Source organism: Botryllus schlosseri, unplaced genomic scaffold, assembly GCF_051294905.1.
Source record: "Botryllus schlosseri isolate E-star unplaced genomic scaffold, Bs_hap1 Bs41a, whole genome shotgun sequence".
NCBI classification, from domain to species: Eukaryota; Metazoa; Chordata; class Ascidiacea; order Stolidobranchia; family Styelidae; genus Botryllus; species Botryllus schlosseri.
In genome coordinates, this window is record NW_027648650.1 from 21,527 (window position 1) to 45,152 (window position 23,626).

Here is a 23,626-nt window from a genome sequence, read left to right on the forward strand (position 1 = left end):
CTGAATGCGATATGCCTTCTGTCATAAAGTGTGTTGTCTGGATGAATACTGAAATTATGAAATCCTACAATTTATTCGTTGCAAGATGAAATACAACGTTTAAATGGATCATGGCAGGAATTAGATATGTATTATATTAATACAATACGATCGACGACTATAAATTTTATCATACAAGATGAATTAAAATATGGAAGGGAACGTTTAAATTAGATATTGTTTATGCGAATTCATTGGCGTTTGCACACCTCTGCGCGTGTTCCTAGCAGCGTTGGACAACTAGAAAATTTCCAGTTATCCCGAATTAGTTCAGAATTAGAATTATAGCTACACGTTTATTTCCAATTAGATTAGAATTACATAATTAGCAGAATCTTAGATATTGAATTCAGTTAATATTATATCATTCTCTTGAGCATGAGGATAGCAAACGTCTGTATACAACAGGCTTGGCTCGTTTCGCACTATACAGTTCTACTGCATTTCCAGTAAAACCAGAAATTAAATTAGAATTGAAATGAGAACCATGAAACATTTCACAAATTAGATTTAGCGGCATTTCGTTCTTTTCAGTCTAGCTAGAGAGCCAGAATTATCAGGTCGTCCAAATCTGTTTATTTGAGAGCTAGTTTCTAGCTGGGCCGCGTATTCTTCCTCTCATCAATATTGACAGTTCACCGTATCACAGAGAGATATATTCCCACTGTGCGTTCATCGGTCATTTAACGTCTTTTCACGTTATCTCGATAACTAAATTTGTAGTCTGTTTTGAAAGTTCTGCAAAATTGATACTTCAATACATCCGTTATCAGTCTATCGGCATGTGTGGTAAAATAACAGTGTCCGGTTAGGAGAAGGTTATGCAACGCCCAAAGCCTCTTCACTGTAGTATTTACTCATGAGGTCACTTGGGAAACATTAATCAGAATGTAAAAGCGCGTTAACCATGTCCAGTTATACCACCGGGCCTTATGTAACGGTGTCAAATACGCATTCTCGGAGTAGGATTACAGTCTGAAAGAAACTCTAATCCGTCAATATATTTTCTTCGCACCGGATATACTCGCGAGAGATAGGAATGTGCGCCCTTGTGTTGGCTGTTGGCACATAGCGCATTGCATCGAATTCTTTCGAGAAATCGAGAGATAAGACTTGAGCCTGAAGGCGTCTCGTTGTTTCAATCGGCTTGTAAGTGCGCCGCAATCTCTGCGCTGGCGGGTAGCGTGCGTCAAATTCAATAGTTTTCGTTTCGCGAAATGAATATCCTACCTTGGAATGTATTCGGCAATCGTACTCAGTCGGTACCGCTTGACGCCTACACGTGCGAAAGATTGTAATAGAAGCGTTCAATAGTCTGAGAGCCGTAATCATTGCAATGCCATTTCAATGAAAAAAAAACATTGGTTTTAAAGTCCATGGCATTTTGAATTATAATAATTAATTTACACCACTATCGTACATTACATGCCCTGTTTTCGTTTCAGCTTCTCATGTTTTATTCATTACAGCAGGACTACTCAGCAATTTTTAGCAAAGTCTGCTTCGTTCAGTTATAACTCTCATGAAATAATTGGCAGTCATACAAATGTAATACGGTACAACTATACACATAATCCGGCAAAGTGGTATTGCCAAAAGCAGTCAGCGAAATCTATCAATTATTATGTTAGTGACAGCTAGTGGGAGAATTGACAATTTCTTGCTCGCTTTTTAAATCATGGTTTAAATGTGATGTGAGTCGAAGGCAATGGTGAAGGTTTTCACTGGTCAGTGGTCATACAGCTTCGAGTTTGCTGTTTCAGCCGTCCTCGACCGTGGCATGGTATGCGATTGTGAACACGTCCCTGGGTATTTAGTTCGTCGTCATATATTTCGCTATGAATACGCATGTCCAAGTTTTACAGGAACTCGATAGCATGCGCTGAAACCGAATATATAAGCGTATCGTAGGACTGGAACTGTAACCGTTCAAGTTTCATTTAACTATGCAACATGGAGAATTGAACATAGGTAGTTAGGTACACATGGCATGGTGAAGATTTAGGATAGCCTCACAGCGCTGCCGTCGATCGATCCAAAACGAAAATCTCCTTATAAATTCCATTGATCGCGCTCTGCATTTACAGCCGACCATGTCCAATTGTCCATGTCTGTATTTGAATTGAATGTGTTTTTTCTACCTCGATAAGAATGATACGCATTGAATCATCTGCTATATACTTCTGATTCCATCATGAGCCACACATTGGCACTGGATGAGACGTAACTGAGTGTTTTTGCATATTACGAAGATAGCTATAATGACTGTATATGGTAAAGTCGAAGTTTCGTTCATAGCAGCGGCATGATCAAATTATATAATGATAATCATTTCCATTATCTACATCAGTGCGTATGGATATGACTTCAATTGTGAATGTATCTTGAGTGGGACCCCTTCCTTTATAGATAATCTCTCTGAATAGGATTTGACCTTATCTGGTGTTAAGTTTAAACTGTACTATGGCGAGGAAGAAAAGTTTCTAGATCAAAATTATTATTCATGGATAAGCAGAGAATCGGATTGAAAACATAGCTGAACTCGACCTGATTTGCAAGCGACACAATATCGATTTGTTCTGCGCAAGGCACCATGTTTGCCTTCCAGAAAAATCACTATAACGTCAAACGACTGGATTTGACTTTAAAGCTAATCCTAATTTACCTCTATACGTGCAGTCTTGTACCCTGTTTGGATTACACCTCAAACACGGGCGGAGCGTGTTTAAACCACACAATTTTGGATATGGCTTTAGAGATTAGACAAGGAATTCGCAAGGGATAAAAATTGGATTTCAGTCACTCGACCGTCCGAGTCTAGCCGTGAACAGCGGTTTTCCTTGCTCTGCATCTGCGCATATTTGTGTAACGCCGATATCAAGTTTCGCAAATAGGATAGTCCAATTAATGTTTGGAGACGGATATGTAGACAATCTTTATAGACTTATATATTCCGATGACCGCGTAATCAGAGAGAGCTTATACGACACATGGTGCATGGTTATGATCTAGGCTAGAGAGAGGGAGAGGGAGAGAGAGAGAGAGAGAGAGAGAGACTCTGATCAACTCTGATCACACCCGTAGCAAACCGGGTTGAGCAAACTTTTGAGCTCGCGGGCCACACTATATAAAATTGGAATACTAAGCCCAAATACAATATTGTGATTTGATTATATAGTGACCGACAACAAGGAACGAACATTGCAGCAAACATTGATTTGATGATAGCGTACACGAGTCAGTAACATTGACGAAAATTTATAAGCTGGTCTCCCTCATTGTCAAAATTAGATATGAAAGTCGGTTGCCTCGATTCTTTGAACTGGATGTAAATATGAGTCTGTGCGCAGCGATCTGTTCATCAATCTGCTCATTGTACTTTCGGTTTAACTCCAGGACACGCAACGCTGACAGTAACATAACCATATAACCTTTGAATGCGCTTCTACAATATATAAATATTGGAAATATAAATATTTGTACTATATATATCTAAAACACTCGCGAATCGGTTTTCCTGACTAGCCTACAGCACTAAAAGTAATAAACTTGCTCCTGTTCCAATCAATAATCACACTTGTGGTCCGAATTAAGTCATTTACGTTCCACCTGGTGTGATGTTAAGTAATTGAACCTTTCAAAAGCATTTGCCGCGAGGTCGGGCTATCGCGCCATCAATAAACTAGAATAAAATACTTTTAGAATATAACTTATCATTATCCTGTTGAAATATACTAGGAAAAAGTTGAATCAAGTCCTCACAGCAATTTGATTTTTAGCACGCATTTATCAATATTTTTATTACTTCTCTTGAGGCTTTTGCGGGCTGCACAAAGCGGTGTTGCGGTCCGTAGTTTGCACACCCCTGAAGTAGACTATCTCTACACGGCGGTCTAACTGTAAAAATGCTAATTCTATAATATATACAATTGTAATGCTATTCGTAATTCATTAGAGCAAGCATATCAAATTGGGATATATGGCAGACTTGCACAACTATAGAAAATGTTCTAGATAAGATTGGAATTAGAATTGCCGAATTTGCGAAAACTTGGAAATTAAATCGAGTTCAGTTCATATGAAATCATAGCTGATTCCCACAAGCATGAGAAAGGCAATGTCTGCACAGCAAGCTTAGTTCATTTTGCACTATACAATTATCCTGTAGCAATTTCAGGAAAACCAGAGATTGGATTATAGGTAAAAGACCGTCATTGCGTTCTAGTTAGTCCAATTAGATACCTAGAATTATTTAGTTGTTCAAGTTTGAAAAGTAGGACATCGGTGTCAAAATGACGATAGAAGGTGATCAAGTAAACCTTTGAAAATCTATCATACGAAATTTCTTATGAATGTTATAGTATATTAGTAAGGTTTCCATTGGGTGGGGGTAACTATAGGGAATGTTTTTATGAATTATCCATTGTCTCATCACAGAACAAATAATTTAAGTTTATATAACACCATCGAAATGAATCAGAGATGTCATATTGAATAATCTGTCTAGTAGTCAAGGATTGCTATTCATTGTCAACTACTCACCCGGAAAAAGTCGCCACGGAACACGAAGGCATCTGATGTTAGAAAAACTCAACAATGTAACCACTGTCCGCGCTTTTATAATTACTGCACCTAGTTTAGATAATTGAAAGCCTCCGGTGATGTTCCGCGAAACATCGCATGAGCCATCGTAGAGTTATGCGAGGATGCCACACGCATTTTGGAAATGTATTGAACCGAATGAACTAATATTTATCGAGTCGCAAAACAAAGCTATTTTCAGCGAGGTCTGTTGCTGTATGTGTGGACAGAAAGGAATAAATGTCAATCGTGAAATGTCTTCCATATTATCGCACATGTCGTATTGTTTAATCGTGTTCTCATTGCATCATGTCTTTAGTAGCGTATGCTGGTATTATGCTGCATTCATATATTCTACAACAGTGTTTAATAACCTTTTTAGCGCCTCCCGTAACCCTTGATCTTTCAATACAACTTCGCGTACCCACATTAAATTCGGTACCTACATTAAATTCGAAAATACGATTGACATAATTCGCACGTAGCGAGAAGAAAGTTTTTAAGTTGATAAATCAGCACAGAAAATCATTAACTTATTGTTGGTTTGCAAAATAATTTTGGGCTCTACATAGCGTATAGCCGTAATTCCACAATGCATTTCTAACCTAATTTGGTGATTCGTATTCCCAATGGCTTCACGGACCCCTCGTGAAGAACCCATGTAATTTATGCAATATCTCTATATAGATAGGGCTATACAATTTAGGATAATCTTAACTAGAGCGTGGCCGATTATTATCGGTTCACCAATAATATCGGTATCGGCAATTATAGGTAAAAATGAATCGGCAATTTTCGTGACGTCAGAAATTCGCCTAAAGTATATAGCAGTGGTTCCCAGCGTGGACGATTTGGCGGTTTAGGCGGGCGAAAATGACGAAGGGGGAGACGGGTGAAAAACGAAGGGGCAATAGGGGGGCGATGACGCGTCAACACGGCTGACCTTTTTTTTTAAGTCAACCCACGGAAATATTTTGTTGCAGAAGTGTCAAATTCGACATCAAGCCGAAAAGTTGACATTTCTTTAGTCAACCCGACGGTGATTACAGTTTGTATGCCCATTTTTCGATACACAAAATTTGGGGGCATGATCGGTGTTGAGCTTGAAAACGGGGCGATGGGTCGAAAAAGGTTGGGAACCACTGGTCTATAGCCCAAATTTAGGATAGTCTCAACTAGAGCGCGGCCGATTATATTATCGGTTCACCAATAATATCGATATCGGCAATTTTAGGTAAAAATGAATCGGCAATTTTCGTGACGTCAGAAATTTGCCAAAAGTCCTAGATGCCATATCTCTTGAATATCGTCTGAATATATCGGGGCTATCGGTGAAAGTGCTAGTTATCTATTTTACAGGCATCGGGTCAGATGTCCAATCGGTGTCATGTATTCTTACCTATATACCACCACCTGAAGATATATATAATAATGGTTGTGTTGTTTTTATTGTTTGGTGCTCGTGATGTTTCGTCATTATTAGGCATTGGTCACTGCGGGGCGATATTCTATTTACTCTTCCCGAGCATCCGATTTATAGCACTATGTACTTCTTTCGCTTTATAATTTTATAAAACATGTAACATACAAGATATAATACCTAGATATAAGTATAGAAGCCTGGAGACATTTGTCATTTTCGCGCTTACGAAAATGAACTCTAATGTGGCAAGGACTTAACTTGATTCAATCTATTAGTTTTTGGGAATTCGGTAATTCTAATTTTAATTTGTAAAATCATAAAATATTCTAGTTCCCCCACACTGCACCACTATAACGACTGTGTAAGTGTGTATAACACAACACAGCTGATGCTATTTCCCACGCTGGACACGCCAATTTCAGATTACAGCCGATACCTTTTATTATTTCCAATTTGGTGCGTATATCATAATAGTCAATACATGCGCGTTCTTGATGGTTTTATGTTACTTCGTGTGTCTTCCCATGTTGTGTACGACAGGAATAGGCACGCTGCATTTTGGACTATTTATATACGAGACCAGTAAACTGCAGTACCTATAGTATCCCAACCAAGCCGAGACCATACTTGTTATGTTACTACTAGGTGAACTAAGGCTCAATTAGCAATGTATTGCGTGGATTTGCGTTAGCGTAGGCGCTTTTTAACCACACTGGTTCGAATGGCCGAAGTTCTTGTTGCGCTAACAATCGCACCAGTGAGTCGTCGCAAAAAGTTGCTGAAATCACATATCATCTCCTATTTGGCAAGGTCCTGTAGCACAGGTGTAACGTACGTAATTTACCGTTATCGATTTTCTTGACCAGTGGCTTCTATCCGGGATTGAAACGCTGAGCCAATGTCTGTGGTTCGCCATAGGTCAAGATACGCACCCGACCAATAGAGCAGATGTCTGATTTGCAGTAAATATTCCTTATAATCGTTTTGTTTTGTGTGAAAATAGTGTTTTCATGGTTTTGTTCTTTTACCACTGTTGCAGATGCACGGTTCATTTTGTGCACAAATATTGTTTAGTAAATGTATTAGGTTTTCTTTTATCGACTTGCAGATTAGCGTAAACGATCCCTAGGTTATAGTAATGGTTAACGATCACTGCTTTAGACAGTTTGGATGATTGTACAATCTGCACGTAATTTATAGGCGGATAACGGGGATCAATCTTTCCTGTACGGTGATGTAGTATCACTGATGTTTTCAAGCGACATTCTTGGCTATTGATGTGAGTGTTCCATAGCGATTTACCCGTGTTTTTCGTACACGTTCATGTCGTAATTTAGTACGATCGAACCTTTATTCGCGGCAATGTAGAATGTCACTGAACCAACGGTGTAGACGTGAATGTTCGGTCCTTAATGGGGCGTCTGTGCTCTTGATGTTGTCGCCTGTAATCAGTATTTACTAAGGTAGCCTGAAATGTGTTATGGATGAACTCGTACAAGTATGAGCGAGTCAGATCGTAATTGCCTACCGCCTGTATCTAACTGTAGTATCAGAACCCCCGCGTCAACACGGTCACATTGACAGACATAGGTTTGTCTCCAAAATAATAGAAATTGATTCAGTGAATTGGTGTCCAGCGACACGACCGTTCGGTCATCAAGTCAGCTGGTCACATTATAAGGTCATATATGCGTCTATATGTCATGAATATAAATATAAATTGTAAAAGGTTTAATGCAACAAAATACATAATAATATATTTGAATGAAATATGCATATTTTACACGAATATCCCTACATCTATGATTTGGAGTATTTACTGTAGTCAATCAAACTATACGAAAAAAATGACTATATAAAATCAAAAGGGGGCAAAAGCGATCAACGATGACAAAACTAATTTTCTTCAGCTGTTTTTTATATTGGTATTTGAAGTAATTAAACAACATGTTTTTCAATTCGGTTGGAACCATTGTTGCTGACTATGATTCGAAAGATTTGCAATCCTGAAATAATTGATCTATCTAATTGATATATCTATTAGAATTCTCTTGCTTTATCTCTCAGATTAGGCTGGGCATTGAAGTCAATCAATTCACTTTGTTGGCACTCTATAACTTCATAAGTGCTTTCGATATGACACTATGTATTTATATATCAATATGAACACGCGTGTGTATGTACTTGTACGTGTGTGTGTGCGTGTATGTGTTATTTGTGTACACTGTACATTCGACCCGTTGCATTACCAGAACCTTCTCGGGAGAACTCAAATTCGAGAAACATTGGGTACACAACTGCAGTGTGCAATTGGATATTATATTGATATTGAAATATACCATAATATGACCGGCTAACACTCGTCAGGGTAATCGTATATGCAACTAGCAGAGAATTGAAAAGATTGTTGATATACTATGTTCTTCCCAATTGTCTGCTTGTTGTCGACTATTTCCCCTGACGAGTGTCGGCCTAAAATATTCGGTTCATTTCAATATGAATTGTACTAAAATTTGAGAAACCTGCAACTTTTGTTGGTGTTATTCTAACAGTTTTTCATTGCATTAAATTTTTCGATGCTTATATAATTTTCGACATCACATAATGCCTCTACATGCGTTCTAAGTCGCATTAGATTCCATTTCCAAATTCGTGTGCAATAATCCTGCAACCACGTACATATGGTATGGTATTTTTTCTTCCGAATTCCGAAAGGTTTTCATCGCTGACTATACGGATATCAGTTTCCGAATTCCGAAATTTCTGCGGCTTTCTAAATGTCTGCGATTCTAAATATGTTCGGACTTAGCGATTATCCGGGCATAAATCTTGGTGAACCGCGTTTCGAGTTGTTCAACTGTAGATTGCTATTAGGGCTGCGCTCACTGTGATACGAGTGCTCGAAGGTGATTCGGGTAGGGAGAGATGATTTTTCTCGAGTACTGGAATTATACGACCTTTGCCACTAATGGCAGGGTTGCCATGCGTCTTCTATTTTGACTTTTTTGAAAGTGTCTCGGAGGACACCCAAATGTCCTCTTTTTTGAGAATTTCGGTTAAATATAGGGCGAAATTCGGCTGAGATACAGTAAATCAGCACTGAAGTAGCACTCCGGCGACAATTTTGGGAGCTGAGCCGGAAACTTGACCTTTTTTTAGTTAACCAACCGACAGTGTGAAAGAAAAACTGTATTTCGGGAGCTGAGCTAGAAAGTCAACTTTTAGTTTTAGTCAACCGACCAAGAAATGCAGAAAGTTTACCATTTTTTCAGAATTTTCCTCCGGTATCACGAGTCTGAAAATTTTGAAAAAGTATCCTCCAAAGTATGGTAACCCTAACTAGTGGGTATTTTCCACTGTAGAAGCCGTGACACCTCGTCAGGTTGTATCACAGCATACGAAACATGGAGTGCGGAGCTACGAACGTTAGTGAAATCTACATATCCGTGACGTCGTGATCAACCTACAGCATTGTCACAACGTGTTATGAAATAGAACAGAGATAAACCAAATTATTATGATGTAGAACTGGTAATATATTATTTTTGGTAGCATAAAGGTACATATTTCAGTGATACTCTTATCCTAATTGCTATCGTCCGTATGCTAGTAATCCATAGTTTAACCCGCATATAAGAACTGGCCAGCGTAATAAACAAACACAAGATATCCTCGGGTTATCACAGTATCCACGCGACGTTGGGTATTTGTTTTTCCATTAAGTAGTGTTTAAATATACTATAGGAATGGCCTCAGCGATCAGCTAATCAACTCAACGTGAACGTCGGTATTGCCGACGGCGGTCGTACGCTGTTAGTCGCGACAAGCTCTGATACGCGATTCAGCAATCTAATCAAGCAGTGCTGGCGTCTATATTCAGTCAAGTTGATAGCGACCGTATGTAGCGGTGTGTAACATCAGGCGTGACAAGTCACATATCCAGAGTGGGATCACTAAAATATTTTCAGGTTTTATAGATTAGATTATAATTACAATTAGAGATACACAGTTTTCACTAAAATAGATTAGCATCAGCATTGTAGCTAGACACAGTCTTTGTCAAATTTGATTAGAACAAGAATTGTGGCTATACAGTTTTTTCAAATTAGCGTAGAATTAGAACTATACCGTAGCTAGACAGCTTTTTCTAAATTAAATTAGAATTAGAATTATAGCTGCACTGCTTTTTTCCAAATTAGAGCAGAATTAAAATGAATCAATTCGTAAAAAACTCGAATTGAATCAAGTTCAGTAAATATCAAATCATCTAATCGCATAAGCACTGGAATGACAAACGTCTGTGCAGCAAGCTTGGCTCGTTTCGCGCTCCACAGTTTTCCTCTAGCATTTACACGAAAACCAGAATTAAAATTAATACATTTCAGATACATTTCAGATTTCCCGAATTATATTCAGATTATTTACAATTAGATCAAATAAAAAACAATCAACAATTTAGATTGGGATTAGATTACTGGCATTTAGCTCTATATAATGTGAATAGACAACTAGAATTATCTAGTTGTCCAAGTCTGCCTGTTATCAGTGTGTTCTGGCCGAGATATTTACGTTCGAACCGCGCAGATTAACATGTAGGTCGAAAAAATTAATTACTGTGCGATGTACCTACAAGTACCACTATGATTGCCGCATACCTTAGGAAAATTCACCTCAGTATCGGAGCCACACCAAGTAAGGGTTATGACCTCGGATTTAGAGGATTAATGTTGAGCGCGGAGGGTGCAGTGTATGTCGGTAATCATTCTGACCTAAAACTGATGTATGGTTTTCCGTGTCAAGCCACGGTTCCTATCGGAATTGAAGTGTCGCGTTAGGAGAAATGTTGGTTCGTTCGCATTGACATAAGCCTGCCTTGTTAGTAATTGCATCTCCATATGATTGATAGAAGTTGGTTACGTGATTGTTAGTTTTACTTGGCTGTGCAGTGTGCAATGCTCAATAACCGATATTGCTTCCAGCCAAGGAAAGGCTATAAACGTTGCAGAAACGGCATCGATGATGTTGATAATACTGGTAATACTTTATTATTCATCATAGGTAATACTGAGCGCATCATTTCCTCGATGATTCGTTGCAGAAATCTTTAATGTGTCGAGACTTGGCTGTTTCTTTGCCTTCGTAGCAGACCATCGCGTAGCGCGTTTGAATTTGAAAGAACAGACCGAAAAGAACGTAGATTTTCGTATATTGACGAGCTTGGGAATTTTTTTGAAATGTAATTCTGGTGTAATACCGTATATTTTCTTGTGATTTATCTCATAAATTAGGTACGTTAAATCAAAGAGACTATTGGAGTGCGAAACCCCAATATACGAGTAAACAACATATTAGCATCGAAGTAAATCGGAAAATTTTCGGCTGCACACTCGTCGGGGGTAATCGTCAGCAACTAGCAGAGAATTGAGTGTTAGCCGAAAATTATTAATATACTTGGATCAATATATACTACAGTTGAAGAGATGTCTTCTCTAATTCCGTCCCACAACACTCCTGTTTTCAGTAATTAACGCCGTTTACTGCTTTTGTAACCTGGCAGTGTGGCGCTTGAACAGCTGTAGTTCATGTCTTATTTTCATAATTGTGCTAATAAAATATTTGAATTTAAAAGATGTGTCTATTATATGCGAATATTACAAAGTTCCACATCAAATGAAGTTTGACATGGGCCTCATAATTCATCACGTGCATTGAATGAAATGATGATTGATTCTTTTTAAATTTAGGCTAAGCTATGAAATTTAGTCGCCTGTAGCAATCATTTTTGGTGGCATCAGAGACTGCGGTACCTGAGAATTTGTGAAAGATTATTTGAGATCAGCGGCTAAGAGCCTCGTATATTTAGTCAAGTTGATCGCATTCCACACTGAGTAAGCACCAAGCACGCGCGTCATGTATTAAGGCTGCAGTTAAAGCAGTGGTTCCCAACCTTTTTCCACCCACGTACCATTTTGAGGTTTTATGCAGTGCCCGCGTACCACCTATATAAGTTACGCGCGTTACCACCATTTATGACGTCATACCCACGTATTTGGACTATGTGAGGTGTATTAAAAAATTCTATTAAACTAGGCCAGGGATGTCAAACATACGGCCCGTGAGCCGGATCCGGCCAGCCAGACGATTTTATCCGGCCCGCATAGCAATTCTGAGTACATTGAAAAAAGATTATATTATCCATCACATCCACATTAATAAACTAAACTACAACGTCCGGGTTGGCAGTTGAATATCTTGTATTCATCACAACGCATACGCAGGGCTAACGCCAGATTATGGCCAACCTTTTTGCCATTCACGGTCCCAATTCGACCACTCGTGTGGCCTACGGCCGCATTCCAGGGCATAGTCGTAATTAACGAGCTGGACGCCAAATACCCTGGTTAAAGTGACTATGTCCATTTCTGTTGAACTCCGGACTAATCTATTCAATGATAGGCTTACTATGCGCACCAAAATCGCGAGTGGTCACTGGTAATGTTAAGGAAGGAAGTGCTCATAGTCGCGCCAAGCGCGAAAAAAGTTCAGACTCAACAATGAATTTCGTCATTGAGATTAGTAGTTTTACATATCACCATCAAACATTTATCCTTTCTCATCCCGTGTGATCAGATTCACTGGTATAGAGTTTATGTAGGGGTGTTTTCGAAAATTTAAAGCAAGTTATAAATTGTGATGCATCTTCAGTGGGCCAATTGGTATTAGTCACTTTGTAGCATGCTGTTATTTCTTGTCCTCCCACCAGGATGGTTAGTAGAGTGAGGATCACACGATTCCGAGTTAGTATAGTGAGGAGCACACGATTCCGAGTTGATATTCCCATGTGAGGCGCATCATTTTCACCGATGTTCGCATCTGTATTGTGGGGCTCTGATTGCAAAGGGTGCTACTATATTAAAATCGAAAATGTAGTTGCATTGAATCGCACGCAGCGCGAAGAAAATTTCAAGATTAATTAAAATCATACAATAAATCGGGAGTCAATTCGTAAATTTGAATTGCATGTCGACGGCTGCCAACACGTACTAATTGAATTGCGTGTCTACGGCCGCACAAATTCCCTCTTACGGCCGCAGGTCGGCCACCCCTGCACTAAACCAAATGGAACACTGAAATATGACTACTTGTATCGCCGGTTTAGCGGTTCTCAACTGTATTCAACCGGACAAACATTATTTTCGCCAATTTCATTACTCGCAAATATTGGTGTTGCGTCTCGCTAGAATGAAACCCCTACGGTCCGTGTATTATCTATATATGCTTGATAATAAAGTATTCCATCGAGAAGCAATGGCACGAGGCAACATTTTGGATTCTGTTGACTGGTCCGGCCCGCGAGCGATTTCATGACTTCGATCCGGCCCGCGATGCAATTTGAGTTTGATACCCCTGAGCTAGGCATTATCAGCCAGGGTTGATGGGATGTATGGAATTGGTTTTTCACCACCATGCAGTCACAAGAAGAATAACATAATGAAGTAAAAACACACAACAAAAGTGAATTTATTTAATGCGATGGCTGCATTTGTTTCATTTTCACTATAGCTTGTCGATACGTGGCATACTTTTGCTTACAGCGCATCGAAAGTCATGTATGCGCGCAACAAGTCGGTTTCGTTTCTTCGACTTGATAGTCATTAAGGATGAAAATCTTTGCTCGCATTCCCACGTGTAAGGGAAAATTAGCAGCTGGGGAATAGCGTGAGACGACGGCTTCAAAAAACTCAAAATCAACCTCACCTGAACTAATTACTCCCTTCGTTCGAAAAAACCAGAATCTACTCGCGTACCACCTGGAAGACCTTCGCGTACCACTAGTGGTACGCGTACCACAGGTTGGGAACCACTGAGTTAAAGGGACGCGCCGTGATAGAACAGGCATTATCCCTTGTCAGCGTGATGTTAAATGTTAGACTGAACTGTGCGCTTTGATAGTGACCTGAAAAGGTCAGCAGTTAGTATACTTCCGATTATTTGTATAAGCTCAAATTTGCTATCTTTATAATAACTTATTACCAAATTCGTTATGAGGACCTCCATATGGCTATTATACATATTTTTCTACATTGTGTAGCCTTCTCGGTGTGACGGGTTGTACGAATTCGACCAAGACATTGCAAGGCGCGTAAAGTCGATAGAATCGACAGGCAGCAAGTAATCTACTATCATTTCCTCGATTTCCGCAGTATCTTCAAGCTGACCGCGTGGAATATAATAGAGGATCATCGATTGATCTTAATTTCGAGACATTTCCAACCAAATTCAGCCGCGTGTGTGTGGACGTTATTGCTCGATGAATATAGAGATAATGGTGATGAATATTTATTTACAAGAATAACGCCTATAGTTAAAACAGTAGGTCGTCTGTCTTCACACATACGTAGTGACGGCGTAACTGCGTTAGAAGTTATACGCTATTGTACGTTTGTCGGACTGCCTGTTATATAACACATTGTGTCAGTATTCTTTACAAGCAAGTGTAGTGCGTATGCGCTGAGTTGAAGAACTAAACTAATTTCAGGTCTTCCCAATTAGATCAGAATTAAAATTACTAAAAACTCATTGAATTCAATTTAGAATTACGAAGAAATATATAAATAATCAGGTTCAGTTCATATTGAAATCACTGTTCATTCTCATAAGCTCGAGAATGGCAAATGTCTCTATACACCTCACGATACAGTTCTCCTGTACCATCCCCGGGTATAGCAGAAATTAGCTTATAAGTAACACGAGAACATAGAAACAGTAGACCAATTACATTAGAACTAGATGTCCAGTCCATATCTGCGTATGGGGCATTCAGTTGTGTCGCAAATTATGGTGAAATGATTTATAGACTTCTGTTTTGTATTCGATGCTTCGGCTTTTGATAAGGTGATGAACATTTCGACGTTGAAGTTTGCTTACTTACCGTTCACGGTTAGATGGCCGTAATACTTTCGCGGTTCCGCTCGATATACGCTACGCCGGAACCGAACCAGCGCCGTAGAAGCAAGATAAAGATAAATTCAGCCTCCGGGGCGTTTAAGCTTGGCGACGGATAGCAAGTTTCTGTTAGATGTGCCGCGTTCATTAGCGTGTCTAGAGTCGAGCCTAGCGTTTCGTGGAACTTCCGTTGCCGATCCGTAACGCAACTAGACGGTCACTTTTGCAGACACGCTTGTGCGATAGTGGCGCGTTGCGAATCCTGCAATGTTTATGTTTTACGATTTAATCGGCTTTACCGCCGAAGTTTGCGAGTTTGTGATTCTGCCACTTGAAATCGTATCCGATTTGGCATGGTAACGACAGTTCAACGAGGTTACGCCATTACAAATGTGAGCGAATGTGTTATTCAGCTAAGGCGAGCCAACATATCTATACGGTACCTAAACCTGCCATGTGTTGATTAAGGCCGGACGAGATTGATAGTTTCGATACTATTCTCCAGTGTGGATGCCTTGAAAGATTTGTCGTATGACAGTACACGAAACATGTGGTACAACGTTGGGCTACCTTAGATCAAAGTGGCGAGTCGTGGCCGACCCACAGTATTGTCACAGAGTGCAATGAGATAGGTGTGGTCGACAGAATACCAATTGTGATGTAGAGCTTGCATTTTATTCTTTGTGGTAGCGTGAAAGATACACACGCGAACCTTTTAATCTTTCACTCTCGAGTCGTGTGCAAAGTCGCTATTCTCGCTTATCACAAAAACCGTCGCTATGATAAAGCTTTACTGTGAAATGTTCAGCCATTCCACAGTTCAGCCATTCCACAATAACTATATCGTGGTTTAAAAATTTAATGATGGCTAATGACTGCAATCGTGTAAATTAATACTGTGGTTGCGGTGAGAAGTCAAACTTTGACGAACCACCTTGGTTCATACCTGCATTATGTATGAGTGCTCGATAGATATAATCTTTGTGAATACGATTGTTGGCGATTTCTGAATACTGTATGTTATGCCGGTGTGTTTGGGTATTGGCAGTTGGCACTGATCCGAAGACTCCTGGTGTGTTCCATTGGATAATAGAAATTGAGATGTGAAGATTTTCATTAAGAATATAATTAAATCTCATTAGCGTTTCTTCGGAGTAAATGCCTTTACAAAACTTTGAGATTTTTCTCGAAAACTAGCGAATGGGTTGTTTTTAATTCCGTCACGCAGTGACCACCAGTACTAGAATATGTAACGTAGCGTGAAGCCGTACACATGATACTGAAAGCAACATGTATAGAGTCAGAAATCAAGCTTGGTTTGTAGACGCTGCAGCTGATGTGACTGAAAATCGGCTAGGTGCTGCGTTGACCTTCTATTTATTCGATATCTTTGTTTAGCTGGTACCGTACCATTCGTGACGTTATGGTAGTGCGATTTCTGTAGTATAGTATTGTACAGCATAGTGACTGTGATTGTCGCATTGGAAGGCGTCACTTGATTATGGGATGTATGCTGGGGATGTTACCGTGGATTCATACTTAAAAGACGCCACGATGCTGCATCATTGAGTCGGATATATACGAGATCGTATTTTGTTCCTTGCGACGGACCAGGAGACTATAATTGGCGGCGACCGGATCTTGTGGGTTCAACGCCTTTTGTGGATTATACGTTGTAGTTACCAGGGTTTACATGTCCCGTTAAAGTCACATCGAAAGAACTCTTGTTTCTATGAGAGCGACTATATTCACTGTTCAACCGAGTCTTGTACGAACTACCGATCTAGGAAGTTGGCGGTCAACTGAAACTGGCTTGTTGTAGCCCATTTAAAACATAATATACTTGTAAAAAAACTATAGTAAACACACGTCGTCGTTTGGCGTGACTCGTGAAACCGGTGTTCTGTCGTGTGTTTTTCTCACAGCCATTGCTACCTCAGAACCATCACTGCTAACAGTGGTGTAGTCAGGGGTGAGTTGGAGGTCGGAAACCCTGTCATATCAAACGCCGTCATTTTGAAATGCCCAATCTACCTACAATATTTCTTTGATCATTTGCGATTCCGTAAGTCGTATATTGTCGGTTAGTTAGTTGCGAATTTTTGAAGTTCGTTATTCTGGTTCTAGTTGTGCGTTTTGAAAATCCAGTGGTATGTAAAAGTGTGATTCACACACATATCGATATTATATCAGCGGAACAATTATTTCAATGCGATAGTCCGTGGATATGAACCTTTGCGATATACCTGTGCCGTGAAGTCGGGAAATAAAACAGTAATGACATAGCACTGCGGCGGCTATCAATTATTTCCTTACTATCGGTCGGCGCTTCCCGTAACTGCACCAGATATCTGCCGAGACCCTGTCTCCAGGAAGCTGTACTCTGTTTACTAGATCCCACGGCATAGCTTTCGCGTGAAGCAGTATATTCTATTTTGATAACACTAATTAGCCGTCGAGTATATGTAAAGGCTTGGAATGGTTGATACTTTTAGTGTTAGGGCGCGTTGCGCTACGAAGGACATTAGGCCGCATTACTGAGTTATATTCTCCCAAGCGGTATGCATAGTTTGTGTACAATACAGCAGAAGACCTATTGGTCGCGTCCGTTCGTTCCAAACGGCAGAAAGTCATTTTTAGTTGCCAAACAACTAGAAAACGTGTCGTTTAGCGTGAATCGGGATTCCGCTGTTCTTGCGGCCATTGGTAGCGCAGAATTCTCGCTACTAACAGAGGCGTAGCCAGGGGTAGGTTTGGGTGTCGAAACGCCTCCCATCTCAAACTTCTGCTGATGTTGATGTGGATAGGCGATCGGATTCCGATGAAATATAAATGATTGAATTTCTTCGGAATTGAATCTACTTGGTTGTGTTTTAGTTACTTTCAAAGGTCGTTAGTTTTAGTTCTAGTAGTTGGTAGAAGTCTGTTGGCTTGTACTGAAGTATATAGCGCCTCTCTCCACCTATGTCGATTCTTCCAAGTCACTGCGGTTTGAATAATACAGCAAAGTCATTGTCTTGCCTCCCGTATGTTCGCGCATTGCCGCTCGCTGGACGAGGAATTTGTTTGGACAACGCAGTGTCGTGATATAATCACAACAACAGCTGTGTCCAAGAATAGCATTCGCGATATTTTCACGATGTCAGGCCGCTTCGCGACTAGAATAGATATCACAAACTCAAGTCAGGCCATACCATTCGCCAATGCGTAAGCGAAACACTTACGTCCAACAGCACGCAGAGCGGAAATGTATCTGGATTCGATGGCACGCGCGCGTACATCAATCCGAGCACAAGATATTTCACACTCATGCTACTTTCGTGAAGACAGATCGCAGGCGGCCTACTTTCTGATCTTACGGCGAGTTTGATAGCGCCTTGTCAGGTCTGAGAATATACGCGGCGGTTGGAGATCTAACAATAATAATCCAACGCGTGGTAGTCAGACAGGAAGACATGGCGATGCGGTGATAACAGCGTTGATCGTAGATTCCGTCACGAATGTTTTCCTGCAGATACGTACGACGTACGTGATACGTTTCTGACACTGGCGTGCGACATGATTACACTCGACCACATTTGTTCTGTATAACTAACGATAGAAACTTTATATTAGCGACACACATTGAATATTGCGCACACTAACCATTGGCGTTTTAAAGACTACATTCATTGCAGCATAATTTATTAGCTCGAAGACTCTTCGTGTGTTCCTTATGTATTGTTAACTGCATAGTGACGTGTATATAAACATAGATCAATTAAACACTGGGTCCAATGAAAGCCAAGTTGACGAAGTATGACTTAACAACGTCATTTTAAAACTAACGCCAGACGAAACCAGCTGTTCCGGTCACTATGCGTTGTCATAACAAAGGAAACCGGTGACAACAATCAAATTATGCAATGCATCACACACATATGACACACGTATTGCCATATATATAAATGAAAAATTTTATGAATGTAAAGGTGCTCTTTCTGTGGACATGAAAACCTTGGTTATCATAAGAGTTGACTTCACTACATATAAATGAAATAGAAAGCACATTGATCATGGTCTATGCTGCAACGAATGTTGTGTTGAAATCAATGGTCAAACTTAGTACCACCAGCCATCTATTCAAGGAAGAGTTGTAAACTGAACTCACTTTTTCAGCAAATACTTTATTCTCGCTAGTGTGTGAAGCTTAGGGTGGACTGATCGCCTTACGAACATCAATGCCGATAACTGTGACTTACAGAACATACATTTACATTTACAGGCTTTTGTATAAAGTCATATCATATTACATTTATATGGTTGTGAATCATTTCATGAGAGTTATTACTATGGAGCCCGATATGACACGTTGACAGAAATATCGTTATCGGACATTGGAGATTAAAAAAATTAACGGTACATCGGTAATTTTTGTGACATCCTATCAAACTAGATGCCATATCTTTAAATATCGACTGAATATAATTTTAAATCGGAGTTTGCGGTGAAGGTGATAGTTTTCGGCTTCATCGGTATCGGCTCAAAATCCGATGTCGTTCGGACATGAGAAAATTTTAAGCTTTTTGTAACTGCACCTGCGCTAAAAATGATCGAGTAGCCTCGATTTAACATGAGAATCTTATTATTCCAGGCGAAATTTAAGAAAATGGCCCAGAGGCGCCAATCTGCGCCCAGTATCGTGATCAGGGGCGTGCTGGGACGTTCCGCCAAGCCCCCTTACGCCTTGCCCGGCAAAGAGGACAACAGCGGCGCGCACTCTCCAAACACGAACCACCAGCGTCTGAGCTTGAAATTCGGAAGCCAGGGCGCCTACGCTGAATTTAACGAAACGGGAATACGTCATGGAAGGAAAGGTTCAACTGACAGCTGGGATGCAGACGCAAGACCGATATTTCTTCCTATTCACGGACTTGCTGGTCATCGCGAAAGCTAAGTAAGGAAATCAGTTCCGCGCGTTGACTGTAGAACTCGCTCAGTGCAACTAGAAATGGTGATTAGAATTAAAATTACTGAATTCGCAATGTACTTGGAAATGGAATTCGATTCCTATTCAGAAATAAACACAACAAAAATAAAGATAAATTCAGAAGCATGAAGATGGCAAATGTCTGTAACAAAGCGTTGCTCGTTTCGCGCTATCACATTTTCACGAACACCTGTCGTGTTATAACCAGTCTATAGAAAAGCATGGTCCAAGTCTGCTACAATCGTTTACTATTTTTGAATTGTCTTCGTGCACTCTTTCACCTTTCATTGTGGGGAAATAACTGGCGGACCCCCCGAAATTTGTGTCAACCCATTCCGCATACCTTTACCATAGACTCATTATCTGATTTCACAAGTTATTGAAACCCTCAACTAGTCAACATGCCAACCGACTAATCCATAATTGTCTGAACATATCCGTCATGGTTTTTGTGCGGTTTATTTTACGTAATTGATATCATACACGCGAACGCCTACAAGACCGTTTACATATGTAGGTTATCGTATCATAGTGGGCTTAAATCATATCATTAATACCATGCTCATTAGAAACTGTGGTAAAAGTTTAAGGGCGATTTATTCATAGGCATGCTTTTATATAAATACAATTACACCGTCCGCGACTATATTCATTGCGCGCAAATCTGTGCGCTATGAATTGCTCCGAATAAGTTCTTGTAGATTTGGGGAAGGCGTTGTTTTGAGTTCTTACCAGTCTCGCGACTTTGACTTGACGATTCGCGTGTTAATGTTCCGGTATTCCAGGAATTTTCGGGTGATGCTGTATAGTTCGTATCGAGTTACATCTTTAAAATCGCCAAAGTCAGAATGTATCTCAAAAACGTACCTGTGCGCATTCCTGTCGGACATTAATGTGGCAAAGATTGCGTGCGTTATTTGTAATTTGTGAACGCGTTGTCGCAATTGTAACGAAGATATGAACAACTGAATTTTTGTAACTAATTCAAAATAGATTAGAATTAGAACTATAGCAGCGCATCTTTTGTAAATTACGCTAGGAATAAAATGATAGATATACTCAGTTTTTTTCAAACTAGATTGTAATTAGAATCATAGATTTACATTTTCCACAAATTGATTACAATTAGAATTGTAGCTACACTGCTTTTTCCAAATTAGATAAGAATTACACATTTTTTCAAAATAGATTACAATTAGAATCGTTTCTGCACAGTTTTGTTCCTAATTAGATTAGAATAAGGATTACTGAACATGCGAAAACTTTGAAATGGAATCAAGTTCAGTCCATATCAAATCACAGTAGATCCTCGTAAGCATGATAATAGCAAATTTCTATACTGAAATCTTGGCTCGTTTCGCACTATACACTTGTCCTGTAGATATTTCAGGACAACCAGAAATTTAGATTTGAATTAAAATGAGAACATCTCACAACAGGATAAGCATTAGATTACAGGCATTTCGGTCTAATTATTTAGTCTAATGCGACAACTAAATTATGTAGTTGTCCAAGTCTCATGCCAATATTTTGTGGCAAATGCATGACTTTAAACAGTGTTTGTCGGTCTATTGTGAATGTCATTGCCTCGGGTTATTCACACACATGAACCATCATCGCAGTACGCTTGGTGAAACGTATCTATACCTTCTTGTGTTTACAAATCCGTTACAAAACACGATAAAAGAATGTCAAGCCGTTTCCGAATGTGTTCATTGCGGAGTAGCGTTGTAACGCAGCGTGTGCTGCTTTGGAACTAAACACGGACTTGCTGTGAACTTTCGAAATTCATTTCATTCTATGTGAAAAACCTGTGCGAGGCACAGTGTGCATGAACGGAACATAGCTTATCGGGTATATACTATGTACATATTTATATAATTAGCGCTGGACACCATGATTCGAGTTCAGTGAGATGTGATTTTCTTGAGTAGTGAAATTTTCGGTCCTTGCAACTGCGAGTTAATTTGTCGACTAGAAATATTGGTTCGATAATATTTTCCATTGTGTAAGTCAAGGGTGCGTAACTCAACGCGGGTCGGATTCAAACCTTCAGGTCGGTCACGGGCTGCCACAGTCAACTGATTCCATAATGTTTCCTCGAAATCCATGACCTTGTTTTTCACTTGCATATTTCAATATCGAGCATTATATCATATTACGGATCATAGGGGTTCTTTACTGGCACCCCCATTACTCGCAACTAACGGATTGAGCATAAATACGATGATTGGTTATAAGTAGCTAAAACAAGGCTCCAACGACTATAGAAGTTGGCATGTTTTTATGCTCCCTTTGTTTTATTCGTATTCTGGTGTTAGCTTTACGTTTTGAGGAATACAAGAGATTTAACTTGACCGTTAACGCGGATGTTGGTATTTGGTCCATTATCATGATATCGTGAGACGGGTTTCTTTCGGATCAGAAGTGAAATAGCACTGCGATCACGGATATTTGAATTATATTTTTATGTAACTATTCTATTCTCCATGTAACCTGCAGATGATGGTTTCGCACTGGCACTATTTTTCGTGATTTTTTACATAAAACTGTGAATTGAGTATCAAATCTTTGCCTTATCGAAATTGAGTGTCAATGTCAGCGACTTGCTCCTGATCGTGAGTATAGAGTGAAACTATAATACCACTGATGGTTATAATGTGCCCTATGAACATGCTCGACATTTGCTGTCTTGGGGTATTATTTAATAGACGTATATTTCATACTAAACATATTAACAGTTGTTAGAAATGGGCCGGATAATACAGGCATGTTTCAATTTATTCATAATTGCTTCGCGGCCCGGATAGAATCATTTGGCCGGCCGTATGTTTGACATCTCTGGTGTAAGTCAAAATCAAGCCACTTCAAAGCCCTGATATTGACAACCAATACAAGATAGGTTCAGTCGAAAGACAAGTATCAACATATAACATATCTGCACTTTCTAACTTTCTACATATCATTCAAATTTCACAGACAAGTTCACAAACACAAATCCACATCAAGTACCGGACGAGTCATTTTCGTAAAAATCATACCGAATTCCTTGTTCAAAACCATATGAAATCTTCAAATTCGAAATCGAAATTTAGTTTAATTCTTGTTACCGTTAAGCCCCAAACAGACTTGTCTAACTATACTAATTAGAGCGAAATGCCGACAATCTAATTTGTGAATTGTCTCTATTCTCTCATTTAATTCTAATCGGAATCTAGTTTTCATTAAAATGCTACAGAAGAACTCTACTCCGAAACGACCAAGTTTGATGTACAAACATCGGTATTTATCGTGTTCATGATAATGAACTATGACTTGATAATATGAACTGAAACCTATTAAAAAAAATTTAATGCCATTTCCACGTTTTTACGAATGCATTGATTGTAATTCTTATTTATTTTACAGAGATCTGTGTAGCTATTATTCCCATTCAATTTTCCGATTGTCCAGCTTTGCCATTGACGTGTTTAAGGCTTTCCAGCATACCGTGTCATACATCGTGTTTCAGGTCCGGCAGTAATTACAAACTGAAATATCGGATACGCATTTGCGAGTTGTGGACGGCCGCGTGCCTGGACGACGTTTGCGAGCTGCAAAGTTGAAAGACGACTCGTTTGTTATCGGCTGGCCGACCACCAACTTTGTAGCCAGCATTCAGGTGAGCG

The 23,626-nt window shown here is 39.7% G+C and overlaps 1 protein-coding gene across 1 annotated transcript; it reads left to right on the plus strand.

The window, feature by feature from the left end:
* Positions 1 to 16,043: 16,043 nt before the first annotated feature.
* Positions 16,044 to 23,605, plus strand: LOC145460054 (rho GTPase-activating protein 20-like). Its single transcript, XM_080338460.1, has 3 exons — positions 16,044 to 16,632; positions 19,623 to 19,925; positions 23,470 to 23,605. The coding sequence occupies exons 2-3, from the start codon at positions 19,834 to 19,836 to the stop codon at positions 23,561 to 23,563; spliced, it is 186 nt and encodes a 61-aa protein (XP_080194586.1). The 5' UTR covers positions 16,044 to 16,632; positions 19,623 to 19,833; the 3' UTR covers positions 23,564 to 23,605.
* Positions 23,606 to 23,626: the final 21 nt, after the last annotated feature.